Below are 23,919 nucleotides of genomic sequence, written 5' to 3'. Positions count from 1 at the left end.
GCAGTTACTGTTCTCCTGTTGTCGGTGGCCTTTCTCATGCAAACCACTTCATAATGACCTAGGACTCCACAATAGCCACACTCGCTCCGTTTCGCTGGACATTTATATCGGGAGTGGAATGACTGACCGCAAAAAAAGCACTTCCGATTAGGTTTGATTGTTTTGCTCATTGCGTTGAGTCGACTGTGAGTTTCTGCGGATGATAGTTCGACTTCAGGATTCAAATATTTTTCCAGCGGTTCGACGCCGACAGATGAACATGGAGTGCTGCAATAGATACTAGAGCTTCGTTGGGCGAATTCTAATGAGCGGGCTTTTGAGATCGCCAATTCGCGGGTTACAGCCCCGTCACTTTCTAATAATCTCTGTCTGATAACGTTTGATCGGAGACCAGTAACGAAAGCGTCGCGGATGGACTCCTTGCGATGATCTTCCGCCGAGAGAGTCTTGAATGTGCAATCTTTCGCTAGATCTGCCAAGGCGCGGGAAAATTCCTCGATCGTCTCTTCGGGCTTCTGAATACGAGTTACTAGCATGTGGCGGACGAAGATTTCGTTCTTTTGCTTGATATAAATATTGTCGAGAAGTGCTATTGCGGTATCGTAAGTCGAACTTTCTTCAAAATAGGAATAGACAGACGACGACACGAAATTCGTTAAGATCTTCAGCTTGTCGATTTGTGTATCTTGATCAAATGATGAAAGAAAATTATCGAAGGTCTTCTTCCAATGCTTATACTGTTTTTCAGCAAAGGCGGAGTCCGGACTGATATCGAGCTTGTCTGGTTTCAGAATCCTTTCTGCCATAATTCTATGTTGCTCAAATTGTCGTGAACTGACTAATGCGTTGAATAACTGACTGAAGCTTTATTAAAGCAAAGGTAACCAATGTGGCTTTAAGCAACATAAAACACAACCGACAGCAGAACAGAAGAGAATAGAATGACACGGTAACGATAAGGCGACACTGTACTGTACATCGTAACTAATCAGATGAAAGTAATTATTGCTTAATTGCGGATCACCACACACGTGCCTCATTTTCAGAGTTTATGATTGTAGGACGTGACACGATCGAATATCGTCTTTTTAAATTATACAGATTATCAGGATTCTTGTCAATACCATTATTTTCATTTGTATGCGCGTTGTAGAACGTTGTCTTCAATAATATCTCGACCAGTGGGGCCGAGTCTGAGTCGCAATAGGCTATTTTCAGGACTTGGGTCACGTGATCCAAGTTCTGCAAATAGCCTATTGCGACTTGAACAGTAACCTGTCGGCTGCCAGTGAGCGATTTTCTGTGGTATGCTATGGATTTGACAAATCGCAAGTTAGGAACTCTGTCGTAGTTCTGGCAAAACTGTTAAAATATGGAAGTATGTAAAATATATTCCATTCCATTCTTAAAAATGTCCATATTACATTCTGACATTTCGTTCCACGCCATACCATACCTTTCCCTGGTTTATAATATAGTGGCTACTGGCTAGGCACCATTCTTGTGTTATAGTAAGCGGCGCCTTAAACCACGCTTCAGCTGATACCTTGTTTCGTATCTCTCAACGATTGCATTTTTCATTTTGTAAAACGAACTGAAAATTTTCAGAAATGAGCCACCGATATCAGAGATAGATTTACATTGTTGTGTTAGTCGTTGATGTCGTCTCAGCGAACCTCAGATAAATGGAAAACGCCTCCCACCCCAGGTTAGGAGCCCCTTGTCTAATAGATAGCCCTCAACTAACTTTGAAACGCATCAGAATATACCACTAACATTTTATTGCAAACATATTTCTCTCAATGTCCAGGATCAGAGTATGCAGTCTATTCATCTGGATTCGGTTTCCCGGGTATAACTTCAATTTCCATTCGTGATGTCCTGTCAATTGTTGCTTTTATATTCGGTGATTCAGTTGTGCTTATGTCCGCCTCGTCCTTAGGAATACAAAAAGGAATTATGAACCGCAATAGCGAGGGGGTGTTAGTAACGAATAGATTCCACTAGTCGTTTCCAGGGGCCATGATAATATACTTGATGATACTATACTAATTTCTAATTTTTGGTGGGATTTCAATTGGATTATTGTAAAATATTGTGTGTGTGTGTGTGTGTGTGTGTGTGTGTGTGTGTGTGTGTGTGACATATTGTATATGTAGCATCAACAGTATTCTGGGTGAGACAAAATGCGCACCCCATAATATCGAGTTGTGACATTGTGGTGCGAGACGATTGACCGCCGGATAACCTATTAGAAATACCATGGGTACATATATTTTTCAGTCCAACATTTAATCCCGTGTTATATTTCACAGAATTAAATATAAGGCATAAAATGTGGTCTGCTCTGCGAAACGGACAGCCTCCATATACAGCTAGAGTGTGTACATTGTAGAACCCATAGCATAACATTCTTTTATGCGATTCCATGCAGATAATGCAGGGGTGGGCAAACTACGGCCCGCAACACCGTTCTGTGAGGCCCGCGAGAGTCTAAAGAAACTTTTAAAAAATATTGATAAAATTCGTACTAAAAAGTCGAATTAATGCAGGGACTTGATTAAACTTTTTCTTAGTAGGCCTATATGTCACCATGATAGTTCTAAGGCATTGGTTCTCAAACTGGAGTCGCGCCCCCTTACGGGCGTGAAAGCATCTGAAGGGTGGCGCGAAGCTGAGCTCAACTGAAACTTTTTCGCGCTTCGCATTATTTACATCCAATCTAAGATTATTTAAAAATCTCTCATCCACACTCCACAGTCGTAACCTTCCATGCCATCAAACTATCCGTTACGTTTGCTAGCATCCTGATTGCGTTTTGTGATATGACGATAAGGGGCGCGTAATCGTTCACCATCATAGGGGGGCGTGTCTTAAAAAGTTTGAGAACTAGTATTCTAAGGTAAATACTTTTTATATTATTTTTTTATGTTTTACTTTCTGGCGCGACAGCCCGATCTTAAGGCCCACGCAGCTTGAAAGGTTTCAATTGCTAAACATCACAGAAATCCTAAACGAGATTGACATAATTCGGATCACGAGTATGATTTCAGATTGGCCCATCCAGTTTTAATTATTTCAGTGGCATGCTTACAAAAACGATTCGCGCGTGTCTTAGGTAGATTCGTTCTCTGTATGAGTAGTGTTAGGGCAATTATATCTGATCTACACATAGTAGAAGCGTGTTTGAAGCTAACATGGTTATGATGCTGTCAGCATTGTGTGTTCTGGAACTGAACCAAAATTGGAATTAGTAAATCTATGAACGGAATCGGGACAACCGACATTCATGTCTATAGTTTTGATAAATTGGTTATTGGGGTCGACCAGTCTATGAAATCTCGCCACTGTTTCTGTCGCGGTACGATATCATCAAAGCAATGTTTGGTTTGTTTTAAATAAGCATATATATTATCTCCATGTCCTCCCTATATAATGAAATACCGATGTTTTGTTTTAGTTTATAATCCCAATTTTATATAGTGCGGCCCGCGAATGGATTCTGACGTGGAATGCGGTCCGCGAGCTCAAAAGTTTGCCCACCTCTGAGATAATCTAAAGATCTTCGTGTTGATATGACAGACAGGAGCTCTTAAACTGTGGTGTACGGGCTACAAACTCAGGTTATCCTTTGAGAATTAGGTCGTGATTGGGAGTGGAACTATGACTTCCATCTTATTAGTTATCTTATTTCAGGCATGAAATAACGTAAATAGATTTCAGGTTGATGTCATTCCATCAGTCACATGCTTCTTAAATTTGTGGGTACGCAGAACCGCCTACAAAACTTGAAAGGGTCCGCGTTCAAAGAAAGTTTCAGAACCTCTGATTTATTCGCTCCTTACCTCCTCCATTCACTCGTTGTCATACGTGAATGAGTTACGTGAAGAAGGAGGTGGATTTGGGGGTATTGGTTAACCCAGTGGTTCTCAACCGGTAAGTCGATTGGACCGACCAGGGATGCAGCGAGCAAATGTGGTGAACAAGGTTCACGTGGAACAAAAATTAACGAATCCAAATTAGGAGTGCGGCAAAATCGGGGGTTCTATTATTTTTACACGCTCAGGATACACGATGTACAATGCGGAGTAATGAACGGATGGGAGCATGTCGAAACGACCGAGTACGGTCACTCAATCTATATATATAGATATATCTATAGCACCCCCTCGACCTAGTGTCCGATGGAACAGTGATCTCCTTGAATTTGTCCTGAATTGGGTCTTTCTCTGGACATTGTTGTATGGAAACTATGAGCACAACAATGAAGGGGCGTATCAGGTCAACCTCCTATGCTTTCGAACGTAATACTGCCAAGAGGTGACGCGAACTATTTCCGTCCTTTTAGACGGTGCCGCGAGGTCGAAATGGGTTGAGAACCACTGGGTTAACGGATCAAAAAATATGACAAACGACAACAATAATTCTTTTAAAGCAAGGTCCATGATATAAATGTAACACTAGTTTAGGGTTGCCATACGTCCGGAATTTCCCGGACATGTCCGGAATTTCACTGAAAAATCTGCGTCCGGGAGGAATTTCTAAAATATGCCTAAGTGTCCGGAATTTTGAAGGCTTGAAGCAGGCTCAAAAGTTTTTCGTAAATCAACATAAACAATATTATTTTCAAGCAGATTTATGCTGTTCAAAATTGTTCTTCGCGCCCAGCGCGAGGTAATGCAACGTATGATATTAGTATGGGCTCCAGGCACCACCGCAACGTATGATATTAGTATGGGCTCCAGGCACCACCCTCGCCAAAAATGCAATCAAAATAAATATAAATAACCATCATCTACTGAAATAAGTCTGATTGTAAGCGCAATTATAAGCTAACGGTATATTCCTAGAGTTGGTAAAGGCCGATTGGATGCTTCAATCACAGATAGTGGTTCCAGATCTTGGGGTCGTCCGCCATTATCTGGTGATCGCGATGATGTTGGACGTAATCAGCTTCCTAGGCCGTGAGTAAGTTTGGGAAAGCTGAATTCTTTTAGTAATCAGCTTATCAAGTTTTGAGCTTTGCCCCAGAACATTTTCAAGTGGGAAATGAGGTCGCGAGCATAAAAGGTTGGAAATCACCGGATGTGCAACCTGCTGCTGCATTTTATATTTCATAGTAGCCTAATATATCAAAAATCAATATTATTGACAGAATTCATACATAAAATTTAACAGCCAAATGCATATAGTAAGTGGCCAGCAACTAACAGCGACTACCCTATGGTGGGTCCAAGATCAGTGCTTTTGGGGCGGAAGTGGGGGGGGTAATGTTGTTTCGGACCTGATTAAAACACATATACAGATAGCCGCACCGACCTAACTGTATAGCAGGGCTGTCAGACACAATCCTGACAGGCCAGACACGGCCCGCCGGATGATTTCATCCGGCCCGTGGAGGAATCTATTGCAAACCCTAGCTAGTAGCAATCACCAGAGCTCACATTACAGATGGCCCAATTCATGACCTATGTTCCACGTCATTCCTATATAGGGTATGCAGTCGATGGGCAATGCTTTGCTAGTGTGACGTCATATTTGCAGCCAATGTGTTACACCTCGTTTTAAAATCCGCTAGTGGGCGCTAAAGGGTGTCCGGAATTTGCTTCACAAAAATATGGCAACCCTACACTAGTTTCGATATAGCCCAACACCTTGCAATAGGGTTGTCCAAAATTTGGAAAATATCAAAAAAGATGCGTATCCATGTCTCATTCTGTAGATTATTGATAAAAAAACGTCAATGAACCTTCAATAAGCTTACAGGAAAGTCGTTAACATTTGTCTAAATGCGTTTGAAAGTAGCTGCCATAGAGTGGGCGTGTTAGCGACCATAGAATGGCGAGAAGACTAGTAATCACGAAATCATGTCTCTTGATTGGTTAATCAGCTATGCTTCAATGATCACGACCACGGCGGCTTGCTGATTATGTGCTTCTACTAGTTCAAGAAGTACGCTAACAGCAACTATGATTCTGTAAGCGCATTGTACGTTGGTGATTAAATACTAAAATGAGACACTTGGTCATTGAATTTTTAGTGTTAAAACTAGATAACGATAGGTTCAAAACAACAATACCCTATTGCAGGCATGACAAAGGTGACACAGCGAATGCTTGTGAACCTATAGATCCCAGAAATACCTATCTGATATGATTGAGATTACGCCAAGTGGTCCTGATTTTCTGGGTGCAGTGCAGGTAAAGTCTGTTAGTTATCGCCAAACTGGTGCAGCACACCATGTGAGATGGATTCTGGACACAATCCTGTATGCTCAGAAGATATGTGGGCCGACCAGGTAGCTTGCATTGCGACTCTAAAGAAATGTAACTACCGCACCGCTTCAATACATTCTTTTGTATGTTCATGTCTGGTTTGATTCAAGCATTAGTCGTGATGCGGCCGGTAATGATCTAAGATTCATTATAGACATGCTAAACAATGCAAGCGAACAGTCTTTTTGCTGGTACTACCAGCATAGTCTATGCTTGCCTTTAGACCTTCTTCCAGGGCATCATTGAGGACTTAGACAGCACTCGCGGGTATGATTCATTATGCTGCAAGAATGTGACAAGTTCCAAGCATAAATGGCTGATTAATACAGCCCGTACAGCTTTTATGACTTCAATTATATAGGCCACCACGACAAGATAAGATCAGACACAGGAGCGTCAATGTCAAGTTTTATATTTGTATTCAATCATGGAACATCCCCTCTGAAACTAGATGTTCGTTCGCCACTTGCATAAGCGCCTTTGGAATATTTCCTCTCGTGTTTTTGTGCTTTCCCTCTATGAAAACAAGGCATACGCGCTACAACGGTTGCCTTCACAATAAGCCATCAAGTCATGTATTTAAAGTTTTTGTGAAGCAGCTGTTCTTTGTTCATCATGTATTTCGTCACTCAACATGTTCTGAATGAATCTTAAATCATTATCTGCGGACCAACCTACAATGCGCTTACAGAATCACCGCCGTTTGTGGTGTATTGAACTGATAAAATTGCTAATAAACCAATGATGATGATGATGATGATTAGCCGACTCCTTGACTAGCTGATCAGCAAGCCGCCAACGTCGTGATCATTGAAGCATAGCAAATTAGCAAATCAAGCGCCGTGATTTCGTGATTACTAGTCTGCTTGTCTTTCTATGGTCGCTGATACGCCCACTCTACGGCAGCTACTTTCAAACGCATTTAGACAAATGTTAACGACTTTCCTGTGAGCTTATTGCAGGTTCATTGACGTTTTTTATGTATAATCTATAAAATGAGACATGGATACGCATAAATTTTGAGATTTTCCAAATTATGGACAACCCTACCTTGCAATAACGTGAAGGAAGAGCCGGGCACAGATGCGCATCTTGCCGATTATACCTTGTCAGATTCCTTGCACTTTACGTTACAGGTTTCTTCAACATGATCTTCTACGCAGACTTGACTCGCACAATGTAGGTACAGCTTTCGATAAAAATGTCGTATGTTAACAAGGAGCAATATTGTGGGAAATCAATAATACTGATGAGATATTAGTGACGGTCCGATGACAACCAAACAATGCATAATAATTCAAATGTTCGGGATTGAACTAGGCTTTTAGTTAAATCACCTTGCCTGGGTTGACTTTGAAGGAAAACGACTCGAAACTGAAATACGCGGCAAGCTTATCTCCATCTGGCACAGATTCGAAGCGGAAAGTTTCGTCCAGCACGCAACTGTATAAATGAAGAGCTTCTTGGAGGTACAGAACTTCAATATACAATTGAATAGTATATTGATATTGAAATGAACCCGAATATTTTCGGCTGACACTCGTCAAGGGTATCGGGCAGCAACTAGTAGAGAATTGGAAAGAACATTGTAGCTTTTATCAAAATACACCAACCAAAACTATGTCAACAAAAGGAGTTCGTGTACCACCTAAAAATAGTACATTGAATGCTCTCTCATTCGAAATTTCATGCTGGTGACGTCATATTTTGTGATACGATTGTTGATATACAATGTTCTTTCCAATTCTCAACTAGTTGCTGCCGAATACCCTTGACTAGTGTCAACCGAAAATATTCGGGTTCATTTCAATATCAATATACTATTTAACTGTATAAACAGGGTTGCCATCGACCTGGACCCAAAAATAAGGACAGTCGAGAAAAATAGATTAGCATCAACAAGCGTTATTGTACATACGGTACTTTGTATTTATACGAGCCGTGGCATATCACATTCCATCCCATACTTTTCACCAGAAACAACCTGCTCCAGAAACTCCTTGTTATTAGAAAGTGCTTCATGGATCTCACGACAGCTCAGGTCTAGGTTTACCTTTACTCAGGGCCGAAATAGCACTACGTCAGCCCCCTTAAAAAAACCGTTGGTTTCGCCCCCTGCCCCTAGGGTGATAAACCTAACTTCTGCACCTCGTTAGAGGCGTCAACCAAGATGGAAAAAGGCCGTACACCAGGTTTAGACAAAATCATTTTTGAGAATATGGAGCAAAAACTCCAGTAACAATGCTTGTAGTCTTGGTCCTGGCCGAAGAAAACTTATTTGCAATGTTGGAATCGGCGAATATTTCTTCGAACAATTGCGATGTGCAATCGTTGGTGAGGAATGATTGCTGGTGCTTGACAGTATTGAATGCCCAGGTACCCTCTGCAGCAGCTGTCTTGTAGTCTGTAGTCGTTGGTGCTGATCGACACTTGTGGAAAAAATATTCATCGAGTGGCTTAAATTAATCATCATGACACACTTCTTGTGTTTTGGGGTATCAATTTGAGTTGAAATAGCGGTCTTTCCCATGGCCTCCAGGTTAATGTCACAATTACAGATATCGCTATGTGCGAAACAATCGCCATTCACGCTACCTTTGAATTCTCTCTCATAATCGTCACGAAGAACGTTTTTACGCCCGTTCATTTAAACGAATCTGATTTAGCCTTATTTGTAGGTAAAACTATATGCACAAGTGCAATATACTTTAGAAACATTTATCAATGATTTATAGGTTTACTATACTTTTAACCTGCACTGCGCCTTTTTTCACTACGCAATAAATGCTGCCTTGCCAACAGCTTGAGCTTATTCTGATGTAGACCAAACAGCAGGAACCTGGTACTGCTATATACTACTAAAATGACGTCCGCTGCGGTAGCTTGGTACAGACGAAACTGCTATACCATGACCACTCACTGCCCCAGCTATCTCACCACCTAGAAGTGAAATCTTGTGGTGCGTAGGCCTACGTCACGAGAGTTCCTTTCATTTATGATGTCATGAAATCTCGACGAAAAAGCATAATTTTAGAATATTATGCAACACAGATGCCAGAGGAAAACGATCGAAGTTCTGTAGCCGTTGAAAATAAGACAAAATAAGGACGCAAGTCGAAAATAAGGACATTTCTTAGAAATAATGACAGTTGAGTTTTCTAAGACGTGGCCCTTCAAAAAAAAGACAAATCTTAGAAATAAGGACGGTATGGCAACCCTGTGTGTAAATATAAAACATCAGAGGTACGCACAATCAAGCCACCTGTCTGTCATTGAGTTCAAATCTCTTGGTCATTCTTGAAACGAACCTCGCGGCACATTAGTAACCACGATGCAATACTCGGAACTGCGAAAGCTGCATACCTTGGAAATGCACTATGGATATTCTGGACCGATACTTTTCAGGTGATTAAAATATCTAAGCTGTGATATGTTACCATATTTAAATCATATGCCTTAGTTTTGTTACGGATGAGAGACCGATAATATTAATAGCACATTATTTTTGGGAAACTTCTAGAAACACTGCTCTGTACCCATCTTCCAGCATCATGTATCGCCGACTTTTGTCGATGTCTGTACTGTCGGATGTTGCGTAGCAAGCGACGGGGTGGAGTTCGTAGCCTCGAGACAATGTCGGGTCCCGGTTTACATTAATCGAAATCTTAACACAATAGGATTGATATGAAAGTTATTACAAGTTATCAGGATCCATTCCATCTTAACTACTGATCTGCCATCCACTCGTGACAAGGGGTGGGCGAAAGAGAGTACCGGAGTAATTCAATTACGGATAGAGTATTAGCCGTCAAGGAATGTTCGAGTAGCACTCATTATGGCATCATGGTAGTTTATGGTGTCCATATTTGTGCGGTCTAAAGTCCGGACAGTGTTTAGTACCCACAATGAAGTCACAATGTAGAAGTCGGGGCCGATTTTGGGATGTTCCACGACCTTGAGCAGAATAAAATATATATTTTCGTAATCAGTTCAGTACCCCAGTGGCTTTCGATTTATAGTTGTTTCATCAAGTTTCGCGCTCGGCATGCTAGTCCTGATACTGCTGTAAGTTGAGGGGGCGAGGCTGCTGTCAATTGAACATTTTTTCGTGCTTCGCGCGATTTACCTCCGATCCATAGTTATTGCTCTTTGTATAGTTCGAATAGCATATTTGCGAATTCTCTCATCAACATTCATAACCTTCCATGACATCAAAGCATAGTGTCCTACAATGGGGTGGACACAAGCAAATATCGCGGCTCACTGCGATTGGTTTACGTCACACTTTCGAATTGACCAAAGGCAATTTTACGGTAATTTTAGACCGGCCTGTCGATCATTGATAACATTGGTATCAATTAGGGCTGGGCACAATGATTCGAGTACTCGAATCTGAATCGAGTATTAATTTTGATGATTCGAGTCGAGTAGTAAAAGACGATTTTTTCGAGTACTGAAATTATACGCTCCTCGCAACTGAAAGTTAATTTACTAACGAGAGTTATAGTTTTGGTAATATTTTCCAATGAGGAAGCATTAAAACCTTGATTGGCGGCATCTCAGCATACGAGACATAGTACAAAGCTAGGAACGTTACCGGAAATAACACATTTCCGAAGTCATGATCATCCCACCACATTGTCAAGAAGTGCAATGAAATCGGGATGGTCGAAAAAATACCAAAGTATCTTCAATGTGACGGATAAGAGACATTATGTTCTTCGTGGTGGCATAAAAGGTACATATTTTAACTTTGACATAGTACATTCGATTGTGACGTCATAATGAGTGATACTCGAATACTCGACTCGACTCGGAGCATTTTACGTGATTCAGAATCGAATCACCCAGGTACTCGATTTTGCCCAGCCCTAGTATCAATTGAAAGCCACCGCGATACGGAATGCGAAAATATTAAATTTTATTCTACTCGTGGTCCGCAGACCCCAGACTGTGACGCAACACTTCCGTCTGCAATAATATGGCGCAGCTCAGGAGCAAGTGCGCTCGAGAGTGAGAGTGTGAATGCTCAATCGCTTGCGAAAAAATAGCCAATACGCTTGCGGTCTGCGCTGCTCCTCACCTGCTTCCAGGCGGCATTGTTACGCCACAATACCAAACTCCCTTACAATGCAAAATTCCAGGCTGATTTAGGGGTGTTCCAGGATCACGAGCAGAAAAGCTTTTATATTTTTTGCAATCAGTACTGCGGTAACTTTCGATTGATACCAATTTTATCAAGTTTCGCGCTCGGCAAGCCGGTCAACAATTACCGTAAAATTGTCAAATGAAAAGTGTGACGTAAACCAATCGCAGTGAGCCGTGAGAATTGCTTGTGTCTACCTCCACACCATAGTAGGACACATGATTAAACAATCCGTTGGGATTGCTAGCATTCTGGATGCATTTTGTGATATACGGCTATAAGAGGGGCGCGAAAATTTTTCACTATTGTAAAGGGCCCTAGTCTAAAAAAAAGTTTGTGAGCCACTGTTTTAGTTGTTGTGGTGCACAGCATATAGATTTCGAGAAAGTATCGAAACCATAATTCTCGTTTGTAATCTAACTCTTCTCATAAAGTAGCGTGTAATTTAAGTGCTAGAAAAATATCTCACTACTCAGCTCAAATCATTGCTATTAATATTCTATTCGGCGACTGAGATCATACTGCCTAGCCTTACTCGTGGTGACTAGTTTTCATGTCATTTTAGTCACAGGCGTTTACCCTCATATGCGTACAGATACATGGTCGTCGGTTGAATCTGTGAGAGTAATCCCAGATGAGATTTTAACTCCTTCAGTTCCGTCGAGAGGCTCCATGCGATACAAGGCATAAACAAATTGATATCCACACCTACGTTCAACATGTTATATGCCTGCTTTTGGGCCAACAATTGAAACATCCCGATCGAAACATCCGCATTTCTTTCATCATAGATTAGATATAGGTCGTAGGCTTACGTGTCATTGGTAAAAGTATAATATTAACACGAAAGCACCCAACATACTGGTGTGTTTGACTCCACCAAATAATACCAAAGCGTCATCTTCTGATCGTGGAGTGGTGAAGTTATCACAATGTCAATGTTAAAGGATTCAAGTTTGGCCGTATAAGTGACATGAGTTACGTATGCCTATACATTAACGCAAAGTCTAAATCATAATCAAGTTGTTCTCAGATAACGCAGGGATATGTCTTTCTAAAGACTTCTAGAAGCAATGGTATGATCCCTTTATGATGAGACATTTCAATGAATTCGGATTACTGACCTTTACGTAAAGCCGATCCCCTATAATATAACTCGATGTCTGATTGTAGAAATCGCTGTCGCTGAAATACAAGGACGATAAAATATTATTCTTGCAATTGACTTGATTGGATTTGTTCAGGTAATAGCGTCAGCAACGTGTTTAGACCTACGAGGTATCCAGTCCTACCAAGATTACTCCTACTTGTAAATTGCGACATTTGATGTTATTATTTCGATGTGCTCCGTATCATGAAGATCCAATGTTTCATTCAGCAGTAGTGAATAGTCATTCATTTCCTCTGTGACATTTCGCAATAGCGCCAGAGTACATTCCAGCTCAAACTGTATGTTAAATTGAAATGGTACATCAACAGTAGAGAAAAAATGTTCCCAGGGTATGTACTAACCGAGAAATGACCGGCTTTGCGCGTCATAACTGAGTTGAATTTTTCATGCTTTACTTTCGAGCCGCCGGCAACCAAATGATTTTTGTACGTTACATTTTCCTCTCCATACTGTACGAAAATACATTTTATGTTGTAGCTCGCGTAAATAATATTAGTGCTCTATGCATTCACAAAGCTTTACTAAACCCGAATCAGACATCGTCTAACTACGGAAAATACTTAGTATCACGACTGATGAAAATGCTTAGTACCACAGTCACGCAAAAAAAGAAGAATATGCCTTCTTTACTTTCGCATCGTAGTGGTTGTAGCGTCGCAATTACAACATATACAATACCGTTTTATTTCTGAATATCGTGCTTCTGATGTCAGACTTCCCTAGCTATAAGGGAAACTGAAAAATTATTGAAAATTTCTAAAGTTTCAAAGGTTTCTATCGTTTTCGGAATGTTGTAGCTTAGACCAGGGACTCGCATATCTCAAACAGCTTTTGGTGCAATCCCCTCTTCCCTAAATTATTTGAATTAAGCATTTCACGGAGCATGTTATTCCTTAGAAAATACTGTGCAATCAATTGTCAAATGTAAGACTATACCTGTAACACTTGCTAATTTCTCCCACGAAACAGTGTTAAACTAAACGCATAAAAGAGGAAGTGAATGAATGTGTATACCAATAAGCACATCGCAAGTGCTTATTCATCCGCTACGAGGACGGGGACTCCCCGACCCTAAATATATTTTCATACAGAGGTGGTCACTTGGTCAGTAACGAAGTACCACTACTTTTTCGAAGTACTCAAGTAGCTTTCCTCTATTTCTGGTACCTACTCAAGTAGATCTTTATTTCGCTACTTCTATTTCTACTTCGTAATAGTTTGTGAACTACTTACTTACTTTTCGCTATTTTCAGTTTGTCAAATAGAAGTAATTTAATCCCCCAATAAGAAAGATAGCTTAAGGAATTTCGGGGCTGTTTTCACGTAGTACCAACATTTAATTTTCTTAAAAGTCATGTAATACCTAGAATTTTCGTTGCGCTTCGCGCACATTAGATATGGGGTAACAAATATATTTTAACGAAAGTATCGCTGAATATAATTTAGATACCGGGTTTCGTGGCTCCGTTCACACCGCATTGTCGCCTATATCAAATATTTCATCACAGTAAGTATGCTACCCCCCCCCCCCCATAACGTTTGAAACTACCGTTTCGCAATCTACCAATTACCTATTATACCCATCAGTGTGTCCGAATATGGAAAAGTGGAATTTTTTTTAAACGTTGGACCTGTTATATCAGACCGCCGTTGCTACTTTCTGACCAAAAGATATGAAATGTATTTTTCGCTTATTTTAGAAGTAGTATTTGTATTTTTCATTCAATTACGAGTATTATACGTTACGTTCTAATTATAGTTTCAGTTCTTTTGTATGGAGAACATACATGTTGAAGTATAAAAGCAAGTGTAGTAATGCCTTATATTTTCCGGAAATAAAGCTATACACTATATGGCATTTTTACGATGTGTCATATTTGTAATTAACTTATACTAATCGTGCAAAGTGTTAAAGCCGTACCCGACACAACTTCTCCGCATTGCTCTTCGACTGAACTAGGGGCGTTATGATATGGGGGGGGGCATGCCATGATATTCTCTAAAACGGGGTGTTCGAGATAACAAAGAGTTAGTATCGCATTTCCATATCAATACTATCATTTACATCCCATGATGTGGACGATTGCTTATTCTGTCAAAACATTACACCTAGTGGGATGCATCAATATGAATCAAGCTCACTACATCGTCCGCATAGCTCCATTTGCAGCTTTTGGCAGTTCCTGTGAACGAATTACGATCGTTTTCACGACTACTTACTTACTTGAGTAGATTTAAAGTCAGTCAATTCTACTTCTACTTCAAGTAGTTTTAGGTTGCATATATAAGAAGTACTTCTACTCGTACTTGAGTAGCTTTCTTGACTACTTTGACCACCTCTGTTTTCATATTTTCGGAATCAATGCATATAGTTTCCATTCAACAACACAATGAAACTTTACGATTTAAAAAGCTCAGGTTCAATATCAAACCGATGATATGCTAATATTAATGGTGAATATAAAATATCTTGCTAACGAGACTGGAATGTCCTGCGACACAACCTTGGTCCGCTTCGCTATTTGAAGACCCCTGATCCAGACTATGCAAATGACTCCAGGATACAAAATCAAGTTACAAATGTGTTTTTCGTATCCACTGACAGCACGGCGAATGGTAGGGGAAATGTGGTACCGATGGATCTCTGGGACCGAAAATACTTGAAAAATTCTGTATGATAATTCCATGATTACACTCCGTGAGCTTGTCTACAATTGCATGCTGGCTAAATCTTTCCTCACATACAAAAAATTTCGACGTGCGGGAGCTATGGGGTCTCTGACAGATGTTTTCTGTTTTGGGGGTGTACACTAAATTTCAATCGACTCATACATTTTTCTTTGTAACCTTCAACACGAACAAACCAGCAATCATTTTCATTATGAAGTGTAGGGCTTGTATCAGGCTATATAATGTCACATATTATTTTATTCAATAACTTCCTTGAGTGGAATTTTTTTCGATTCATGTATAAAATTCGTAGGGTGGGGACCGATGATACAACAGCCAAATCAAGCAAAATAATCAAGCATACTAATCATGCAACAACTGAAACATGCCTACGTACAGAAGATCTTTATGTAATAATTGCATGTGATGTTTTATCGCTATAACTAGGTATTTGGAAGTCACAATGTCGATTTTCGGGCAATATGTTTGTACTCACAAATTTGTTAGTTCGAGTCTAAATCGAAAAGTGATTTTATGGCAACATTTGGGTTAATATTAATTCTATTTTTGGACGGTTGCGACCAAACGTTCTTCTTTGGCTTGCTGTAGCTTAGACTATAATATACACAGCAAGAAAAGCTGTCACATCTGAGTTTTTGAGAGTATGTCAGTAGTTAGTATGATCGCTCGCGAACTAGCGTGGGCTCTTATGGGCGGGGTGGCGAGCGGCTGGAAAACCGGGGGTGGCGAGCGGCTCTTATTTCTTATGGCGGGGGTGGCGAGCGGCTATTGCGTCTTATGGCGGGGGTGGCGAGCGGCTCTTATTTCTTATGGCGGGGGTGGCGAGCGGCTATTGCGTCTTATGGCGGGGGTGGCAAGCGGCTCTTATGTCTTACGGCGGGGGTCGCAAGCGGCTGGGAAACCCGGGGTGGCAAGCGGCTCTTATGTCTTATGGCGGGGGTGGCAAGCGGCTATTGTGTCTTGTGGTCGCACGGTAACCCTTTTCAGCATAGGGATCGGTCGCACGCGGCTTCGTTGTTGGCATGTCGTACTTTCGGGTATAGACTGCAGGCGGCATGTCGTACTTTTAGCAAAAAAGGGTGTGAAATAGTTTGCTAAATCTAGGAATCACTTGCTTGGTAATATTTTGGTAATTAGTTTGCCACAGAGCCGGCGTAGACGGTGAGTCAAGTACCAACAATAGCCGCGCTCACATACTAACACTTCAAAAAGATGCGAAATAGTTTGCAAAACCCCGCGATCGCTGACAAGATAATGTCCCGGACATAGTCATCTTTCACGACTTGGTGTCATAGCCATACCGATCGCTTACGCGGTGAAATTTTCGTAAGCAGTTTGTCACAGAACTTGATTTCGCTCGTAAGATTTAATAAGTAACGAATAACAGGCCGTCAGTGTCGGTAACTTGAATAGCGACAAATTGTCACTTATTTCCGCTCTAACCCTAATCCTTTGTGAAGTGAACGCTTATTCAAAAAGGTGTGAAATAATTTTAAAATCCTACGACCACTCACAGGGTAATGCTTCAGACATAGCGATCGCTCATGATTTGGTGTTACAGACATACCGATCGCTCACAAGGTAATATTTCCGCAATAAGTTTGTCACAGAGCCGTCGCAGACGGTGATTCGTAAACCAACAATTTGACACTTTCTGGTGTCGCTATATGTTTTGACAGTTCGGAACGTGGTTGACTTTAGTTGTATGATAAGAATCATGCGAATATTCAAGCAATGTGTCAATTTGTCAACTTGAAATGAAACTTACTACACAGCTCAAGTTGATTCGTATCCGAATGTGTTGATTCGGTACAATTCTAATTAATTTGAGAAATCTTTTCGTGATCTTTTGATTCGACCGTAACCTGAATATTACTGACGCCGACTTTCAGCCACATTGAATTATTCGCACATTCCGCGCCGCTGTTTTCACACCTATAGAATCAATACCAACTATAACTCTACGAGAATCAAGAATCACAAGTACGTGCATTATACAGTTATTGTCTTTATCAACTTGAAATCAAACCCTTAACAAAAACACGCATCTTATCACTTGTCAACTCTATCATGAAAATCCTCGAACCCGTATTATTAAGAATGTTATAGTACGGCGTTGGAATCCACTCGCGAGATGTACTAAAGGTAAATCCAAATAATCCAGAATGAAATATTTGGACTTGACATAGTGTGAATAGAAATAGGTTTGACAAACACGACTACCAACTTTGATCCAGTCACATTTCAAGATTACACTTTGAAACAATCCTTGAAACTTACAACTCTATTCACGACTGAGTTTTCCGTTTGTCAAATAGAGTTTCAGTGAATACTATCGCGATATTTTAATGTGTTACTACACACAATGGAATCAATCAATGAAATATCGCTCATTGTTGTAAATATTTCTAACTTGACAACCACTTATGCATACCGCGATCGACTTGTGACGCGATGAGTTAAATCGGAATATTTCAATCTATTTGTCGAAACCTTGAACAAGCTATCGGGTTATGTTTTGTTGTAATTGAGTGTACGGAAATAGTATCACGTCTCGACATCTTACCATCTTGCCATACACAAAAGAGTAAAATACAAAAACCTTGTCAAGTCAATCCGTTTGTAACTTACCCAACCAACTCAACAGTATCCTTAGGAAAAGTAGACAAGACTACGCGAGTAATCACTGCAATCCAAAATCCATAGCAAGTTCGGTTGTATTCATAGTCCGCCAACTCGTATTTTTATTCAACTGTAAAAGTCGTTACTATTCTGTAACCTAAAGTAAATACTACTCGGTGTGCGGTTTGAGATTAACATATGTTTTGAGTATATGATATTTGAATGTCTGACCGATGTAGTTAAGAATTCATTTGTTACGATCGAACACCGGTGTTACATTGAAAGTTATCATGTTGTAAACATCCTTATTAACACATTGATTTGACATACGAGATTTTGTAATAGTCGATCATGACTTGATTATTAAATTATGACATTATTAGACCGGGGTTGTGTTGAAGGTTATTACGATACAAACAAACTTTTCAGAAACATTGTTATTAGCATATCGATTTGTGAAACTAGATTAACATGTCTGAAATGTTTTGATTGGGAAGATTAAGCCGTGTTCGTAAAAACCACGCAGCGTATTGTGGATATCAGAAGATATTTTACAAATGTAATTGTCTCCACTAACCAAGACTAAAGATGAAACAACAATTTCCTTTGTTGAACAATAACCGGTACAATACTTTATCATCGTAATCAGCAGTGAGAATTGAAACACTTTCGCACATTATCCTGCGTCAAGATATCACACTAGGTGAATTGACATACCGCCGCTTGATTAATACCTAATCCATTCGCACCATTTCACATACTTTGATCATTACAAAAGTAAATTGGAATATGTTTGCTAGATGCATTCAATTCAGTTAGAAATGTCTGGTACACAACAATCGTAATATCAAGGAAGTACTTGCTACGCTGTAATTCACTTAACGTGTTTTGCATTGTTGTTCATTTGTAGTATTGATTGTTTTTGAACCCCCAAATAATAATTCCCGACATGAAACCAAACCGCTGAAAGTCGTTACCATCACAACGAAACAATTTGTACGATGTTTATCAAATGTATCCTATAGTTAGGTGTACTAGAATTATTTGTCTAACACATACACCGACAATGCAACCGAAAATTTTTCCGTTATCATTCGCTAAAGTAAATGTCATCACAATACTCTGTCACTAAAAGACGGTACTTGCATGTGATTGAATCCCTAGCAGCTCACTAAACCGAACTACAAATAAATTTTACTCACTCGACAGATATGAAACAGCGTCGCTTAATCGGTCTATATCGTTTTTCTAAATGCAAATCATATCCACCCAGCAGAAAACAATTTTTACTCGCTTGGTAATGAAACCGAAGTCTCCATTTGATATTTTATTTTTGGTCAAATACTTTGCAATGAACACATTTGAGTGGCTGAGCTTTACATCATCAAGCTGTCATCTGTAAATCAAGATTACATCCAACTTGTAACTGTGTCGTTTAACTACCGGGTTGCATCAGTTTGCTATTTTTGTCATTTAGTGACTGCTGAACATACCAAACGATACACATTCTGTTACGAAATACTGTGTTGATCGTAATTTCCATCATCGTGATAATCGAAGTACATTTGTTTCGAGTTCATAACAACCGACTACTTCTCTATGACATGACGAATTTTTGAAAAGTTATGCTTAGAAAATTGGTGCATCTCGCGAAAAATAATATACCACTCATATTGATACTGTTACTCCATTGACCGGTATTTTCAAACGAGTCGATTTTCAACCGAGCAAAATTTATTACTTGAGTTGTCCCGCTTACTATATTTAAATGTAAACTCACCCGTCTTTCAAAACCACAACAAACAATGATAAAAAGTACACAAGCAAACACAACAAGTTTTACTTTTGTAGGACACTAATTATTATTCCACGCATCTCATTTCATACTAAGTGTATATGAAAGATATTCATGGTACACGAAAATATTCGATATTCCATGCTACGAACATACGCAATGATTGGTGACTACTTTCACACTATTTCGATTTAGTATAACAAAAACAACAACAACAATTTTCACTCTCTTGACTTATGAAAACAACAGACGAACCTTCATTCAATATTTTGTTTTTGTCAACTAGTTACTTTTTCATGAGACCCCCACAACTATTACAAAAGTACGAAAGATATTTACATCACACAAAGTAATCAACTTTACTCGATATTCTCACATTACGAAACTAAAGAATGATTAGTTTGACTCTACAAACTGTTTCGTTACCTCAAGAACTTTATTGTCTGAATGGTTGTTCATGTGTCGAACCAAATAGTTCAACGCAGCACTAGTACCAACAGAAACATCAGAGTTGTTTACACAAAAGTTTGTATGTGCGCAGTATGCGAATACCACGTGTAAGTCCAGCACAATTGCAGTATCCAGCCGAGATTAGTTAACACCAATTTATTACAACGGAGCCACGTAAACTTTCGTGAATGTAAGGCATACTCACTTCTCGAGATTCTGTCAATGTCATAGCAATAAACCAGCTACTCCAACAACAGAGTACATACGTTTTCTAGTAACGACTCTCGAATCTTACACACAGATCAATCTACTTTGCTAACGAAAAGTGCCGAGTCATCACATGATTATCCTCACAACAACCAGTAGATGGAGCTGTATTAAAATGTTCCTAACCCTCTGCACACCAGTGACAAATTTTTTTTTGTGAATCGGGTTGTTGTTCCGCGTCAAGTCTCCATGTTGAAGCGTACATTAAACAGCGCAATCCAATTAAAACCATGAATCTATTTTCATTTCCTCACAAACTGTCACATACAGAAAAATAAATTTTATTCCGCCAAAAACATACTTGTAACCAATCGCTTTCATTAAACACACAACACCATAAAAGTATTTACTTTCTACAACATAGACATTCCGATGTAGTCAAGAAATATTTATATTAATCAAAATCATCGACTTCTGTTTACGGCGTTGGTGTGTGCATGTCATACATGTGGGGCCCGTATTAAAATGGACTCGACACGACTGAATGTAAGGAGATAGAAGTCTATCGCATAGATTTACATGTGGTCTTCGCTACGGTTTCAAAAACGAATCATCTCTTTTGCATTGATCGAGACCGAACAAGTTAGTTACATGTATTCGCGGTCATGAGTGTGTTTGTCATATGCGAATGATAGGGTTACTGTCAAATCTACATACAACAACCTTCTGACACTCATAATAGTGTTTTCATTCTCTCCCTTCGTAATTGTAGACTCACGACAAGTATATTGTACAACTGGACAACTACGTTTAACAAGACCAACGGCACTGAACACACGCCTCTTACCCTAGTAACAATATCGTTTTCGTTTGGAAATATATTTTTTTCCTAGAGTAGCAAACTATTTTCGTTTAGAAATATATTTTTCCCTTGAGTAACAAACCCTTTTTCACTTGGAAATATATTTTTTCTCTGGGTAACAAACCTTTTTCACTTGGAAATATATTTTTTCCCTGAGCAACAAACCATTTTCACTTGGCGATCCACCGTTTACCTGAGTAAAAATATCATTTTCCTTTGGAGATCTGGCGTTTACCCATACTAACAAACCATTTTCACTTGGAAAAATACTTTTACCTAGAGTAACTTATCATTTTCTTTTGGAAATATATTTTCTCCCTGGGTAACAAATCCTTTTCGTTTGGAAAACTGTCATTTACCTGAGTACCAATACCGTTTTCACTTGGAAATCTATCTTTTCCCTAGGTAATATTACCATTTTCGTTTTGAAAACTGACACACACACACCGGACAATTTAATATTTTTGTATATTGTTACAACAGACGGCGACAAAATATACATCAACAACGACTCCATACATTTGTGTAATCAAATATTCAGTTGCTCTGATGCATCCCATCAAAATCATCGGTTACTCGCATGCAATAACAATGTGCTGTTGTACATCGATATGTATGTTTCGGGAATTGACGAATAAACGGGTTTCCGATATGTCCGTGATGTTCGGGTTCGTGCTTTGGATTTTCCAGAGTCAAAATGTCTGAATAAAACACCTCCTCCACTTTGGTAACTGGTTGGTACACGGATAATGGCGTTCGGAAAGCGGATGAATTTATGTTTCCCATCGCGCTAACAACTCCGGGTTATTTGCGAGTTTCCTCGGGTCTGTTTACTATATTGTGTCTTTACTGGTCAATACATGTCGCTCCAGTCAGCTGAAACCGGATCACTAATATGAGAAAGTATGTGGACCGGATCCGGATATTCACTCATGAACCAACGACCAATATTCAAGTAAACATGTTACAAACCGTGTTTTTTCTCCATGAAAAATACCAATGCATACACCATCACATCAAGTACGTCACGATTGTTCACAAGTATTCACGTAAACGAGGTGTACATACAATGTGTCGGTGTACAAACATCATGGAAAACAAATTCATGTTCTCAAGTCTCATCATGCGACGACTCTGTACATTCAATGTGGGCATAGATGACACATGGCATGATACAATGAACAGGGCATTATGCATACCGATATATTCTCAGTCAAATATGCGAACCATACACAACCATATACCCTGATTTTCGCTGAATATCCACAACACCAGCAAATCTGTACATTTCTTTTCCCTCGACCTCGACGATAGAGTTGTCATCCCAATGTACCAATCGAGTGTATGGTTCATCAGGTGTAAAATCCAAATCAAATGTCACCAAGGTATCGTTTTTCATTTTCAATACTTCCACCGCTGCATCTTGTCTGTGTCGTAAAACCACGGTGTGGGGCCAGAGGAATCTATGGAACGTTACGCGTAGTCCCATAATTACTCGTGGATATAGTCAGGTAACGACAACGTTTTCTCAGTGGTCTGCGTGGGTGCACCGTTTCAATACGTAGCTGGATCAACTAGACCAAAAGTTTCCAACCACGTTTTATAACGACATGTAGAATTACGAGACAGCACCCTCTTGCGGAGTGGTTAACACGAAATCAGTCTTCAACCCGCAGAGACACAGCTTGGATTACATTATCCAATCGTATTCGAACTCGAGATTCACACACACACACAGGGTCCCTGTTTACGATTTCAATCCGGAGTCACTGCTCACGATGTTTAGCTGGAGTCGTTATGTGGGAGTAGCAACATCCGGCATATTCTTCGCCTGAAAGATTGATAACGATGGTGATCGCCAAATACATAAAACCAGGTGAAACACTGCGGTCTCGGCGAAAAAGTTAGCAGGTTCAACGATACGCAGGGATTGAGCGAGTTACGCAAACCGATTATGTCGAGGTCTGGATCACGATGCAAGTCTACCTGAGAATCCAAACAATCTTGCAAAATCAAGGTGTGAACCCGTGAAAGGATTGTACTCGTGTGAGATTCATTTTTCACAAGTTGGGTGGAGGCGGTTCATACTAGGATCGTGTTACGTCCAAATATGGCTGCTTGTCTGTCCCCAAGTCATCTATGCCCACATTGAATGTACAGAGTCGTCGCATGATGAGACTTGAGAACATGAATTTGTTTTCCATGATGTTTGTACACCGACACATTGTATGTACACCTCGTTTACGTGAATACTTGTGAACAATCGTGACGTACTTGATGTGATGGTGTATGCATTGGTATTTTTCATGGAGAAAAAACACGGTTTGTAACATGTTTACTTGAATATTGGTCGTTGGTTCATGAGTGAATATCCGGATCCGGTCCACATACTTTCTCATATTAGTGATCCGGTTTCAGCTGACTGGAGCGACATGTATTGACCAGTAAAGACACAATATAGTAAACAGACCCGAGGAAACTCGCAAATAACCCGGAGTTGTTAGCGCGATGGGAAACATAAATTCATCCGCTTTCCGAACGCCATTATCCGTGTACCAACCAGTTACCAAAGTGGAGGAGGTGTTTTATTCAGACATTTTGACTCTGGAAAATCCAAAGCACGAACCCGAACATCACGGACATATCGGAAACCCGTTTATTCGTCAATTCCCGAAACATACATATCGATGTACAACAGCA

The 23,919-nt window shown here is 40.0% G+C and overlaps 2 protein-coding genes across 3 annotated transcripts in view; one reads left to right on the top strand and one right to left on the bottom strand.

Moving 5' to 3' along the window:
- Positions 1–1,764: 1,764 nt before the first annotated feature.
- LOC145457689 (uncharacterized) overlaps positions 1,765–23,919 on the bottom strand; it is a 44,518-nt gene continuing 22,363 nt past the window's right edge. Inside the window, exons 12-18 of one of the 2 annotated variants that reach the window (XM_080335957.1) lie at positions 12,934–13,041; positions 12,729–12,868; positions 12,546–12,606; positions 9,812–9,939; positions 7,613–7,718; positions 7,381–7,464; positions 1,765–1,937 (exon numbers count right to left, since the gene is read on the bottom strand). In XM_080335957.1, the coding sequence (XP_080192083.1) occupies positions 1,827–1,937; positions 7,381–7,464; positions 7,613–7,718; positions 9,812–9,939; positions 12,546–12,606; positions 12,729–12,868; positions 12,934–13,041 (738 nt within the window). In that variant the 3' untranslated portion in view covers positions 1,765–1,826. Of the gene's footprint in view, positions 5,655–7,325; positions 7,465–7,612; positions 7,719–9,811; positions 9,940–12,545; positions 12,607–12,728; positions 12,869–12,933; positions 13,042–23,919 lie in introns of both variants that reach the window. The other variant, XM_080335958.1, reaches the window with a different exon arrangement.
- LOC145457722 (THAP domain-containing protein 1-like) overlaps positions 7,839–23,919 on the top strand; it is a 474,772-nt gene continuing 458,691 nt past the window's right edge. The window contains exon 1 of the mRNA XM_080335999.1: positions 7,839–7,863. The gene's annotated coding sequence lies outside the window, so the exon portion shown is untranslated. The remainder of the gene's footprint in view (positions 7,864–23,919) is intronic.

This window comes from Botryllus schlosseri, chromosome 15 (assembly GCF_051294905.1).
Source record: "Botryllus schlosseri isolate E-star chromosome 15, Bs_hap1, whole genome shotgun sequence".
NCBI classification, from domain to species: domain Eukaryota; kingdom Metazoa; phylum Chordata; class Ascidiacea; order Stolidobranchia; family Styelidae; genus Botryllus; species Botryllus schlosseri.
The sequence above is the reverse complement of the archived record's forward strand: the minus strand, read 5'-3'. Positions and strand labels throughout refer to the sequence as shown.